The 14917-nt window shown below is 36.6% G+C and overlaps 1 protein-coding gene across 3 annotated transcripts in view; it reads left to right on the top strand.

The window, feature by feature from the left end:
* Positions 1-1946: 1946 nt before the first annotated feature.
* Positions 1947-14917, top strand: part of LOC134534385 (dorsal-ventral patterning protein tolloid-like) — a 35248-nt gene continuing 22277 nt past the window's right edge. For all 3 annotated transcript variants that reach the window (XM_063372862.1, XM_063372855.1, XM_063372851.1), the window contains exons 1-4: positions 1947-2029; positions 8340-8495; positions 8945-9070; positions 11287-11587. In XM_063372862.1, coding sequence (XP_063228932.1) covers positions 1960-2029; positions 8340-8495; positions 8945-9070; positions 11287-11587 — 653 coding nt within the window. In that variant the 5' untranslated portion in view covers positions 1947-1959. The remainder of the gene's footprint in view (positions 2030-8339; positions 8496-8944; positions 9071-11286; positions 11588-14917) is intronic.

The raw sequence follows: 14917 nt of genomic DNA, 5'->3' as shown, positions 1-14917 counted from the left end.
CTGCATAACGTGTTTATATATATATATATATATATATATATATATATATATATATAATATATATAATATATATAATATATAGTTTATTTTTTTGCTGAATATTGTAGAGCTATTTGGTTTAATAATATGTTTTAAATATATTTTTATATATATTTTTGGTCATTATTTATCCTTTTGTTTATTGTTTGTAACTAAATAAAATTAAAATTAGTAATTAAATCAAAAGCGCTGATGGTTATGTAAATTACAAATAAGTATTTAAAAAGACTTTATTTCGTGTCAGATTTTTTTATAATATATGTGTATTATTCTTTGTCGCCGGCATCCTGAATGTTTATTATCTCTATTTTATTAATATTCCTAATAAATATTTTCGAAGTGTACTCATTCGAATTTCCATTACAATTCTGTTTTATGAAAAATCATTTTTTTTTTTCCTTTCGACAGTGCTGACATTTATGGCCATTGCGGTATCTAGATAAATACAAGACCCAGGCAACATTTTGAAGTGATGAAACAGCGGAAAAATTATTGCTTCATTAATTTTATTATTAATATAAACCCCATGTTTTGATACTAATATATTTATTTAAACTGTATGTTCTAATTGCATGCTATACAATGTACATAGCAAAGCATTTTTACGCTTCGTAGTTACTCTTACTATTCAAACGATTGTAAATGAACTGTCATTGCGTCGTATTCCCGTAAGCGCGCTGCGTGCAGACCGGGCGGTGCGACCAAGGTGACGTAGTGCGCAGTGGAGGACGAGTTTGGGCGGCCGGACGGTTTCACCTTCCTTTCTTTACACCATGAGACGGGACGATAAGCGCGTCACCCGCTGAAATTTCTAAAGCAGTATCGCCTCTAATCGCAAGGCTCTGAATTGGCTCGCAGTCTTCTCGACGTGCGTAGGACAACTATGAAATTCGAGCGGTAACCGTAAAATTATATGGCGGAGAACTGAAGATAAATGTGTAATGCAAGGCCTTTGGGTGCTTTTAAGAATATACAGGGGTTACTCTGAAAACTTTCATTTTAGCCATTTTATCTCTTCTAAAAATACGGTTTTAAAAATAAATCCTTAAGGGCTCCGTCTATCCAGGCACACACACACAGCGCGCAGAGCTTTCGGAAAAACAACGTGATTTGAAAACTACTCAAGATATACGAGTGGGGTCTGTTTACAAAAAGTATTTAAGAATTCGCTGAGGGCCGAAAAATATATTTTGATTTCGGATTAAGTTTTTCAACTATTAATCATTAGTAATTATTACTTATAATTGCGTATAATTGATAAATAATTAATAAATTATTAAGTTCATATAGAAGAGTTAAAATGGCTGAAATGTGTGTTGTTAGAGTAATTTTTAGGCGTAAAACAACTGGTACAGATTCTTGAAAGCACTTGAGAGACTTGCAATACACCTTTGTCTTCATTTCTACGCCATATAATGATACGATCAGGGGCGGAGCCAGGGGGGGGGGGGGGGGGTTAGGGGTTCAACCCCCCCCCCCCCCCCTTAGCACCAAATCGTTAATTAATTTCTTATTCGTCACTCAAACAAAATTCATATTAAAATTAATAAAATTTTTACCATTACAATATTTAAATTTAAGTACCGAAAACTGCTAAAATAGCACTATTTTACACCTTAAAATCCAAATTTTCCCGGGGGAGGACCCCCCGACCCCCTCCCCCCCTCCCCACGCTTTAATACGTTTGGGGGGGGGGGGGGCCATGCTTCTTAACACCCCCCATACACAAATCCTGGCTACGCCATATAATGTTACGATCAGCGCTCAGGTTTCACAGCTGATGGACGACGAGAGCCGGTACAGAGCGTCGCGCGGGGCCAGCGGGCGGGAGAGCGAACCGCCGCCGTGACCCACTTGCCCGCGCGCGCGCGGCCCGCCACGCCGCTAGCGCTCCAGTTCCGCGAGCGAGCGAGGCGCGCCATGGGAGCGCGGGCCGCCTTGCTGCTGGCGCTGGCGGCCGCGGCGACGCCCGGCCGAGGCGACCGCAACGGTGAGTGCCGCCACGTTGCCGCGCCGCCTTCACTCCCCGCACTGCCCGCACAGCGTGCCGTGGGCCCGTTCAGTGGCGTAGCCAGGATTTATGTATGGGGGGGGGTGTTATGAAGCATGCCCCCCCCCCCCCCCAACGTATTAAAGCGGGGGGTCCGGGGGTCCTCCCCGTGGAAAATTTGGATTTTAAGGTGTAAAATAGTGCTATTTTAGCTGTTTTCGGTTCTTAAATTTAAATATTGTAATGGTAATTTTTTTTATTAATTCTTAATATGAAATTTGTCTGAGTGATGATTAAGAAATTAATTAAAGATTTGGTGCTAAGAGGGGAAGGGTGTTTGAACCCCTAAATCCCCCCCCCCCCTGGCTACGCCCCTGGGCCCGTTCTACAATGACAAGGAAACGGAAACGGATCACGTCAACGGAGACGGATCTCGCGGAACAGAGTTTCCACAACAGCTCGCAGACGGAGACGGAACTGTTCGAATTAGCTCGGCAGTGCTGAGCTCTTCCTTTTACGTTGCTCCGTGCGACAAATAGAAGCAGAGTACTTTTTTTTTTGCGTTGGTAGCCATGTTTGTTTATGATTTAATTACGTTGAAATTTTTTTTTAATTACAAGAATATCTAGTGTTCTATTATTACTTTGTCGTTTATTTTTATTATATACGTATATTCTTCCTGTGCTATGATCTCGAAGTATAATATATGGTTTTAATTAAATTAATTTTTCGTAAACTTGAAATACAATCTCATAGGCTGCCATGTGTTACGTTTCCGTGCACTTTGGAAGCAACAGAAGCGATAGTGAAATGTTCCGAGAGCTTCATCTCCGTTTACGTGCGATCCGTCTCCGTTTCCGTGCCACTGTAGAACGTGCCTTAATATTATTCATAGATAACCTTAAAAAGTTATGTTACATGCGTAGATCACGTTTACAGTGTTGGCCTCCGCCTCGGTAATGTTTACAGTCGCCAGAGTTCTTGATGTGTAACATCTTATCTCTCAATTTACGGCATTTGCATTTGGTAGGAGTAATTTCGTGAATGGAACGGAAATATGGAAACTCGGTGCTGCCATTTTTGGTGGATTGGACAGAAATCTTGAATCACGTGGACCCACGTGTTTCATCCCTATATTTTGCTTTCATGAACATCGCATATTTATTTTTAAAAAATAAATAAAACTTTTTAACAGTACAACAATTCATTGATGCTTTGGGTTATAATTTATAGTCATATAAATAAAGAATAACAACTTGAAAACATACATTAGAATTCTGGCATTACAATAATTTTGACAACCCTTCTGTTAAAATGTAGAGATAGTGCAGGGTTCGTAATACTGTTGGGACACAACAAATTGTTAGCATGCATACATTCGATGCCATGTTGAATAACATATAATTCCGTGATGCGAGTTTTACTGTTAAATCTTAAATGTTGAATCAGCTCAATAATGGTAGGAGGTATTTACAGACTGATTTCAGTCGTTTAAGCAATAACATACATATACTAAGTGTTATAATATGCGTTTTAAAATTGTTTTATATTATTTTAGTAATGCCATAGAAGTATAACTTTTAACGTGTGTATCTAAGTATATACATTCCCTTTCTTTTATCCATCACGATAGTGCTCCTTCACAAGCCATCGAGCCTTGACAGGTAATTTTATCTGCTCCCCTCCCTATTATTTAACGTTTAAAATTTTCAAATCCCACAATTCTAAAAACAAAAACAAAAACCTAAAGCCTGGAAACGTTACTCCAGTCATAACTCTTAACTGTTAACTGTTAACAGTTGACGTGATCCGGGCGACGTGTTGCCCTCCGTTTCCCCTAGTGATAACTATCGTGATGATTGTGAATTAGGGCTTAACGTCTGTTCGACATCGAAGTTTTTGAGACGATGATGCTGGAATCATGAGAAGCGCGACAGCGCGACGCGCACGACGCGATGCGAAAGAACAATATCGCGACATTGTGGAAATGCGATTCTTACTCACGCAACCAACAATATTAGACGATTAACTATAAAATGTTTCTCGCCATTACACACACAACAAACATACCACAGCCATCAAAACTTGCAGGTTTTTTTTTTTGTAAATCGACTTGTTTGTGAGAAAAATCTTTAGAAAAAAAATCACCGTGTGTGCGTGAATACATTTCAAAGATGTCAAATAAATTCAGTTAATAATACGTTTTTTGAAAAAAAAAAAACACACGATAATAATAGTATCACCCACGCACCATTTTAACCATTTTTCTAAAATAGAACTCTGACACGCATTTCAGTAACGTCGCATCCGTGACGCGATTCTAATGGAAAATATTTCTAATCGGGAAGTCTGACGCTTCAGTCATTTTTGTCGCGCTGACGTCACGGATGTGTACAAACGTGATTGGTTAGAAAAAATATATTCGCGTTGTCCAACGCATCTAGCATGAGAGGTGATTAGATGGGGTTGTAGCTTTGCCGGGATGTATCGGCGGGGGGAAACGGGAGTGTAGTGAGAAAGGCCCCCGCCGACTCACGGCAACGTCCGCCACATTTACAGGTCCGGGTTTGTACCCCGCCGGGAACTGAACCCAGGTCGCCATTCAACCACCGTGACTCCCATGTCTATTAGTTGTGTGTAGTTGACCTTGCTCAGCAGGGAGAGTTTCCACGAGCGATCCATGGTCGGATAAAGTTTCTCGGTTTGAACTGATCTCACGAACGAGGTGATATATACTGAAGTCCTGCAATAAAACCAGTTACGAGAGCAGTAAAAGTGGACCTAGCTTGGCGTGCGGCGGAGCGCCATTCCGTTAACTAGCGACCGTGAGAAAATGGAAAGTAACAGGACCGAGGAAACAGGAAGAGAGAGAGAAAAAAAAAACACGTGTGAGCGGTTGACTTTTCAACTGCCAACTCGGTGCAACGAGAGTTGAAAAGGCACGCGCAATCTACTTGCGCTTTCGTAACGGAGCGGCTGGGACGAAAGGTCGCTAGCTCGTAAACGGTCGCATCGCGGCAGCTTCGGATACGCCCCTGCAAGAGGCACGCGGTGGGGATAACCACAACTGGCGTATATTAAGTCAGTGATCACCAACATCAGTGGTGCTGTCAGGAAATATATTTTCCGCTATATTTACCAACAGCTTGTACTACCAAGGCAGATGTATTATTTACGCCGATGTGAAATCGTAGCAGCTGTATTGGATGCTGCCATGTTAACATCTCCTGTTTGAAGAATAGCTAGTGACAGTCCCCACATTTCTTCATGTCTTAACAGCTAAAGCGTACGAAATTGTCAGACGTAATAAAGCACAATTATTTCGCCCATCTACTAAATATTTTTGAGTTGCTAAAAAATAAAAAATAAAACCGAAAATGTAAAAGTTAATTTGTTTGATAAATCTATATCTTAGCTTCAAAGCTTTGATAGTAAAAATTATTACTATTAGGTTTTATTAGGTGTTACTATTAGGTTCAAAACTTTGATAGTAAAAATAATTACTATTACACTTGATTTTTTACTCGCGGTATTAAATAAAACGTGAAACACGAAGTTTGTGAAGGGGAGGGGGGTGAAAATTAAAAGAAATTTTAAATATGAACAAGTGTATTCAAAAACTTACATTACTATTGTCACTAACACAATGACGCATGAGCCTATAGAAGTACGCATAGGCGACACGTTTTCTCACAAAGTTAAAATTGCAGGAGTTGTAACAGCTCACATTGCATAATCTGAAATAACCTACAGCCTTCACTGTTATTATGCAGAATTTTTCCCAGCTTCGGTTGGAGGGTGAAGATGTTACACCATGCCTTCCCCCTCACCTGCTAACGCCAAAAAATCAACGTGTTTTATCACAAACCCACGTCGTGCACATGGCGCATACATCAACTGTGCCAACCTATTGCCGTTAGATAATGTTTTGGACCAGAAAGTAAAAACCTTATAGGTTTACATGCAAATAACATCTGGACCGCCTGGCGTATAGGCTACGGGTCTGTCATACTAGTTATGAGGGTGGTGGAGTTACTGGGCTGAGTGTCCTGCAAAATCGCCATGTAATGTTTATTTCAGTATAATACTGATTCTGTGATATTGTGTTTATCATTCTCATGATAAATGTTAAATTTTGTAGAAATTTACTGAGGATCTGTCTTTTAAATTTTCACAAAACACTATTGCGTTAGTTAAAAATGGTAGGCCATGACAGACTTGAATACTTCTCGACACAATCCATAGACTAAATGATGATATAGATAGGCTCTTGTTATTTTACGCATGATGCCAACGTTGGCCTAACATTTGCCAACAGAGCCGTCAAACCCATCTGATGTAAAACAAAGTCATGTACGTTTGTGTACACGTGGTACTCTAACAAACGTGTGCTTTTGTTGTAAAATTTTGAATGTTAAGTATCAATTTACACAAAACGTAATTTAATGAGTCAATATTGAAATATCGAATGATTATGGTATTGAAACTCCGTTACCAAAAGCAGGGTCGTTTTCAGGGGGAAGGGGGGAAATCCCCCCTAAGAGCTGAATCTGTCAAAAAAATAATAATAATGCTGTTTATTGATACAAACACTAATACATTTATCAAGGGATATATTGGGAAAAAATATGTTTTCGTATCATTAATTAGAAATATGAAAAATAAAATATTTTTGTGATGAACTTTTTTTACTATTAAATCATAAATGTTTAATCAGATCAATGAGGTTAAGGTTTGTTGTAGGAACTATTTACTGACTGATTTCTGTCATTTAAGCAAAAACAAACATACATATACTTAGTGTTATAATGTGTGTTTTAAAATGTTTCAGGTTAATTTTGATTTAATGTATCTGTTGGACTGCAACATTTAGTTTGTTATGCTTTAGAGAACCAATTAAATGTTAAATATATTTGACGCCATGTTTGTTCCAACACAATTTTCCTGGCTAGTAAATACAACTATTTTAAGCATTATTTTAAAGAATGCTGCGTGTCCGCCTTTTTAATTATAAATTTTATTTGCAACATGAGAACACATGAATTGGCTCATTACCGAGGTTAGATTTCACACATCACTGGTGAGTACTGCAGGACTCGCTCCTTTTTTTTTTTTTTTTTTTTAACACAACAGGTACAGTAAAACACTTCAACAAGATTTACGAGAATTTGCTTTCTTTCTTTCACGCGGTTAGACAATGAATACAACTGAATGGTAAATAAACAGTAGGAAATACGGGATGTACCTACACGCGTCAATTTTGAGTACAGCGCACCAACATTGAATTTGGTTTGACTTGAAGTTGACCAATCACTGCCAAGTGCGCAAAATTAGCGAGATGTCACGTAGTGAGTTCCGTTATTGCTGGCGAATATAGAGATCACTGATGAATCGTTAGTGATTGTCAACGGTAACAATTAAAATAATTATGAAAGTGTTCTGATTGAATTTAATGTCAGATTATTCACAATCACAGTGAAAAAGAAACAAAATATTAAAAATTGGTTTACAAACTTTAATTTTTAAATATTTGTCTTAACAGAGATAGGTAACCTGAGTGAATAACTGAGAAAAAGAATGGATTGAAGTAAAATGTGATCATAATAATTATGTCATAAAGTAATTAAATAAAATATAGAATGTTCATAAAAGAAGGTCTTAGTTTCGATTGTGTATTATAACAGTTTACTTTAGACTTTTTAAAACAAATCATACTTCAAATTGAAGGAAAACAAACCTAGTTTTTTTTTTTGATGTTCACTATGTGCACCTTCAGTTATACGGTGCACATCCAAACTAAAGTCCAATTCTTCCCACACTTTTGTTAATACGTCCGGAGTAATAGCCTCTTCAGTTCTGTGTCTCAACTCTGGCAAATCATTAGGCAGCGGCGGAACGTCGACACGATCTTTTATAAAGCCCCAAAGAAAAAGATCGCATGGCGATATGTCAGGTGAACGTGGAGGCTAGCACTAAAAAAAAAAAAAAAAGCTTTTTCGACCATTACGACCAACCCAACGGTTCAATACTCTCCTACAAATATATTCCAATGGGGAGGTGCTTCATCCAAAATAAAGTTTACTGGTTCACCCTCTACTAATCGCCATTTTACTTAGGTAGCGCTGCAAGCGAGACAAAAACAAAGCAGTACTTGCGTATGCATTTATCTAAAACTGTATGAGTTACTCTTTTATTGTGGCCTTGAACCAAAAATTATACAACGCTTACAGATGATACCATCAAAATTTCTAACTGGTACATTATTTTATGGACATAGGCTACTGTACGTTGCATTTTTGTTTGGTTCCAGTATCATCTCTGGAAGAAACGGGATGCTACCTGAGACTGGAAACCTCGGTCGGTTACCTGGAATCTCCGAACTACCCAGGAGACTACCCCGCCGGTCTGGAGTGCTGCTACGACATCGCGCGCCCCACTCAAGGGCACTGCGGCGTTGCCTTACACGGTAAGTTTCCCCACAGCTGCCTGCGTTGTTAGTGCCGCGGGCATGTGGTTACGCTGTAGTAGAAATACTTACTTCTTGCAGTGTAGATTTCATGTATGATTACATTTGATAGTCTTATACAAACTGAACTTAAAATATTCATAATGTTTGTAAGTTTTAATATTAATTATTCACTACAGAATAATTACAATAGTAAAATTTGTTAGTCAAAAAATCAGCATGCAATGAAGTGAATAATTAGTCTGTTTTGTTCTTTTTAAGGATATGTGACATTACTATCATTAAATTTTTATTTAAATTTTATTGCGATAATGCGATTTTTATTTGGACGGAAAAGATTATGATTTTGGTCTCCTTTGTCACACAGCTTAAGTCTAGTTTTGTCTAGCATGGCCACATTTGCTTGGCAATTCTGTTGTCCAGTAACATTGATATGTAAATGGTTTCAGCTGAAACATTCAATGTGATGAAAACGCCCGAAGACGGTGAATTCTGCCTTTCTGACTGGTTTGTTATGACGTCCTGCGTTCCCGAGGGAGGCAGTAGGCAGTGTGGAAATTTGACAGGCACCTCATGTAAGTGTTCCAACGAGTAGACTCTTTAATCGTTTTGTATAGTTTTTTTTTTAAATTTATTTATTTAAATGAAATTTAACAATATAATTACTTTATATAGTATGAATATTTTCATATTTAAAAAAATTTCAGGTGAGATTTGTGGGAGTTAAAAAATGTTTATACGAGAATATATTTGGCTCTGTTATTTTAGTTTGTGTTAATGTGAATATTCATTGTATGCAGCAGATGTATTGGTTTTGATAAAACTATTTTTATAGTATTTTTAATGTTTTAGTTTGCTTGCTGAAAACAAAACCAGGCTCGCGCACTAAACATTATCAAAAGTAGTCATTTTCATTATATTTATTTAAGAATAATTCATATTAGTATTTTTAATTTATTACTGTTTTTTTTAATGTATTGTGTAAGAGTTTAAACAAATGTTGTATTGTAAATTGCATGTCTACGTATACATTTTCAGTTTCACTGATTTCTAAAATAATAATAATACTAATAATAAGTTAACATAGCCTACCTTTAAGTTTTCGTGATAAATTAAAGTTTGTCGTTTTAACAATCATTAAAGCCATATTCCGTCATTACAAATTTGTATAAAATTAAACATATAAGCTTACATATAACTACTAACTTAAAATTTCGTATAACATACTAAATACAATCATAACATTATTAATTTATTGTTTTTAAATTGTTTTCATTTTTTATTTGTAATTTGAAAATTATAATAAAACAACACTTAACTGTATGGATGCATATTTAATTAAATTTGCTGATATATTATTTAAAAAATATGTTTTACACTTTAAATATTATTGTTATTTGTTCACATGTATGTTTAAATTGCATATTTATTATATTACAATGTGTATAAATGTGTTTCTGAAGTATAGCTATTATTTTTTAAAGTTTGCACCCCAAAGTTGAACAAAAATTGTTTTTATAAATTCTACGTGATTTTTCATTGAAAATGTGTTTGGTGCTATATTTCGGTTAGAAATAAAATTTTATAAACTCGAAAAAAAATTATTTCGAAAATATTTAAAAGAATTTAATATTATAATTTTTTTTTAATACAAAATATTATTTCTTCTTCTAAAATTTCATTTTATGGTAGTTTATTTTTTGGTTTGAATTATATTGTATGAACGATTCTTAAAATCCAATGATAGCCATTAATAAAATCATAATAAAAGATTTTTCCTTCAATTTTGATAAAATATTATTTTGATTTTAAAATCGTTGATCACCAACAAAATTAAAAATATTGTAATATTTAGAGAAAAAAATACAAGATTTCTGGGAATTTGAAACCATTAACAAGGAAAAATGATAACCGCGTAATAGTATAACAATATTAAAATGTTTTGCAAAAAATACATTGCAAAAAATTGGTTGTCTGTAAAGTCGGTTTACGGACGATAGTTTAACGTGACAACGTCATAACAAAATATTGATGAAATGATTGCATACTTTCATGAATAAAATTGAATCATTTTTTTTGAATTATCACTATTTTGTATGGATACAAAGAAGGAGTGAAATGAAATCTACAATTTAATTGATATATTTACTTTTATTTGCACTAATTAATTCAAATATGTTTATTACTTTAACGAAGAGATTATTTCAACTATAACTTTTATACATGTTTGCTATTTAACTTCTTCCAATCTGTGATATTCTGTTAAGTATAGGACGATAATAGGAAAATTAGGAAACGAATGGGAGTGTTTCAAGTTTAATGTGCCTCGAAAAAGTCAAATCGATGGTTGTTCCAATCGAGTGGGAGAGAGATAGATGCGGCGCAAGCGTACAATGAGCGTAACGGGACACAGCGTAACGGGACACTTTTTCGTGCGTGCAGCCGGCGTTCAACGATTTATTAGATGTAGTCACGTCAAAAAAACTTTTTTTATTTGAACATGATAATGGTTATTATGTTAGCAAATATAAAATAATGATGTGTTACAATTAATGTAAAATATAGTTATTTTGTAAGGCGTATCTGATTAACCTTTTGGCGATAAAGACTAGAACGTCAATGTTTATAACACGTTTTTTTTAAATAACTATGTATATATAAATGTCTTGATAGTTGGTCTTTGGAAAGGTGATAAAATGCAATAATGTGACTGTTTTAAGGTGCATTCGCTCTCGGGCGGCCATTTCGTCGTTTAAAGCATCTTCTTCTGTTGTTCTGGTGACTGTTGCAGTCCATTACCTGTTCCAACCGGGTTCTAGAGCCATGCGATTCGTCTTCCACAGCTCGGGCCCGCCGCGACCCGGCGGCGCGCCTAGCCAGCGCACGGGGTACCGCACGGGGTACCGCCTGAGGTACCGCGTGCTGACGGACTGCGCGGGGCTGTACCAGGAGGCGACGGTGTCTCAAGTGGCCGACGGCCGGGCTCAGGTCCCTTGTTACACCCGCATAGCGACCAAGCGGGGCAGCATAAACACGCCTTACCACCCGAGACACTACCCGAGAAACATCGACTGTGTCTACGAGTTCGTCAGGTAAGCTTGTGCCGAAGTAGCGACTTTCTAGCAGTCGCGTGGCTAATTTTTATTTCTAGACTTTTATGCATCCCCCACTTTTCCTGCATGGCACATTTTCTAGAGGTGATCACAAATCGACGAAGCTCGTCTGCAAATTTAAAAAAAAAATAAAAAATAAAAAAATTATATGCAAACTATGGCAAAAGATAGATCGTCATTGCAAACACGTGAATTACTCTTTTAACTATTAATTCGTTAACTATATTTAAGGACAAGATTATATGGTGAATTGCGATGGAACCGAAATAGGTCACTCCGAAAAGCATGTAAATGCACCATTTATAACACCTAGATTCAAGTTAATACACCACAAAGCACTGAAATGCAATTAAAATTACTAAACTAACAAGCATTTTCAATCGGAACTTAACTCTAATGACAAATACGCGAACTTTTAAACATTAAAAGTAGTATGTTTTGGCCGGTCCTGCACCAGGAGTAGGAGTGTGGTGTGTGGCCGGCGGTGTCGACCGCCATCTTGAACTCAAAAATTCCTCAAAATTCCTCAAAAATGACTCAAAATGACTCAAAAATTCCCGTTTTGAGGAAAAAATTCCCGTTTTAGTCCTTAAAAATATCAGCAGCTAGAAATGTCCATATGTAGGCTTAAGCATCCATGTCTACAGCCTACGATAAGCCTCTGACGTCATCATGGATAATGACGTCACCGTTGCAATTATCGTTACGGTCGCCATCTTTAAATTTATTATCCGATTTTAATAAAAAATTAAAAGTTATAAAAATTAAATAAAATTTTAATAAAAAAAATTAAAAAACAAACTTTTACGACATGGAGCTAGGAGTCCTCGGTTCGAACCCGGTGAGGGCAAAAAAAAATAAAAATGGCGACCGATCCTTCCCTCACAGTGGCTGCAGGCAGACTGACTCCCACCACTTTTTTCAAAGCATATATATCGCCAGTGAGAATAACGGCATGTCCGCCATCTTGAAAATCCGTAATTTTTATGTTAGAAAATCGGGAAAAAATTTAAATATCATTTAAAAAAATTAATCAACCGAATTAAATAATAAAAATCCTTAAAACCACCGTTGAACTTTTCGTGATGGCCGCCATCTTGAAAATCCGTAATTTTAATGCTAGATATTCGAGAAAAATTCCAAAATTCATCAAAAAAAATATTTATTAGAATACCGATTGATTATTTCGATTCCTGTCCTTGGTTCGAAACTGCTAAGAGCAAAAAAACAACAACATATCCTTCCTCCACAGATGCCACCTACAGACGTATCTACCACCACCAATACCAAGGTACATATATCATCAGCTGGTATGACGACATGTCCGCCATATTGTCTTCATCCACTGGAGACCACCATCTAGTTTTCGTCCGCTAGAGTGTGCTGATACCATGTTAGTATAATTTTCTGGTCACCATATCTTCGTCCTCAACTGTTGGCATTGAACTTTGACCTTGACCTTGAAATTTGACCTTGACTTTGACGACCATCATGGATCCGACATTTTGCATTCAGTACATGCTACCAGGAGCTACCACATGCTAGTGGTCATTGCCACCATCTTGTTTTCGTTTGCTGGAGGACACCATCTTGTGTGTGTGTACACGGCTTACCATCATGCTAGTTTTATTCTAACCCGCTAGAGTGCAGTAATAATTTATTATTTTTGATGTGACACCCACCATCTTAAAATTTGGACGCCATCTTGAAATCGTGTAATTATTTAGCTAGAAATGCGGGAAAAATACCAAAATTAATTAAATAAATCACTCATTAATTTACATATTGATTCGATCCGCTCCTGTCTTTGGTTCGATACTCGATCGATGCAATAATGTTTAATTTTATGTAAAAAATAATAATTTCAATAAACCATGTTCAACATTCTTAAAGAGACTTTAAATCCTCTACTACCATCATCCTATCAGACATCAAGACCAACATCTTGGAAAATTCGTAATAATTAACCTAGAAATTCAGGAAAAAGTTCAAAATTCATTAAATAAATTTGCAAACAATATACTGATTAATTAGGTCGACTAAGGTCCTTGGCACGATCCTGGACGAAGCTAAAAGAAATTTAATTTAAATTCCAGAAAAGTGTAAAGTTCGAGAAATAAAACACCACAAAGTATTTTAAAAACATAATATTTATTACACAATTTCTATCCTATTACAGGATCACCTGCGAAAGCCAGCAATCTTATAAACATTTAGCCCTGCATAGACGTGCAACGACTACTTCTTAGCTCCAAATGCTCCAAATGCTCCAAATGCTCCAAATCCTCCAAATTCTCCAACAGCTCCAAATGCTCCAACAACTCCAAATACTCCAAAATCTCCAACAGCTCCAAATGCTCCAACTGCCTTTTCTTTCAACAGCTCCAATGATATTGGGCTACAATGCTACGAGTCTAAGAGACTACGAGGCTACAAGGCTACGAGTCTAAAAGGATCTAGCTGGTTCCGAGTTATACATGGCTGCGAGACTGCATGACTAAAAGACCGCATGGCTACGAAACTACATGTCTATGAAGCTACAAGGATACAAGTCTACTTGGCTCCAAAAGCTCCAACAGCTCCAACACGCAATTTACGCAATGTACGCGCAATACATGCAATTTACACGCAATAAATGTAATGATTACACAGTACACACAGGAAACGAAATGAAGAAATAGTACACACACAGGAAAAAACGGAATGTACACACAGTACACACAGGAAACGGAACGTACACACAGTACACACAGGAAACGGAACGTACACACAGTACACACAGGAAACGGAACGTACACACATACAGTAGCGGAAACACAGGCTTAGTTGGAAATCAGAATACAAGAAATAAAAACATTAAATTTTTACTTTCAATATTTAATTTATTTCTCAACATTACACAAATACAAGTAAAAGAAGCCATTATTGTATGTAGCCAACTTTCCTCAGTTCTTTTAGTATGAAGGATATTTCTTTGATGCACGAATAGTTTCCTGCACAAAGCGAGCCATGTAGAAGTCTTAGCCGGTCAACCAATATGTTTGGATCTTTCCATGATGTGTAATCAATCTCTTCTACCACCATCTTACTTGCTTGTTTATTATACATACTTTTAATATCACAATCGTCCCAGTGATCATAATAAGCATTATCAGATTTATTTACTATAACACGTCGTTTCCATCGTTTCCGTCTCAGTACACCGCCACATTCTTCGATCTTGTCAGCTTTAGGTGCTTCATCACAGTCTATGCCTTTGTCAACAGCCTCAGAGTCACTGTAACAATAACTGTAGAAGACATCCTCTTC

Source organism: Bacillus rossius, chromosome 1, assembly GCF_032445375.1.
Source record: "Bacillus rossius redtenbacheri isolate Brsri chromosome 1, Brsri_v3, whole genome shotgun sequence".
NCBI lineage: Eukaryota > Metazoa > Arthropoda > Insecta > Phasmatodea > Bacillidae > Bacillus > Bacillus rossius.
This window is presented reverse-complemented; position numbering and strand designations above follow the sequence as displayed.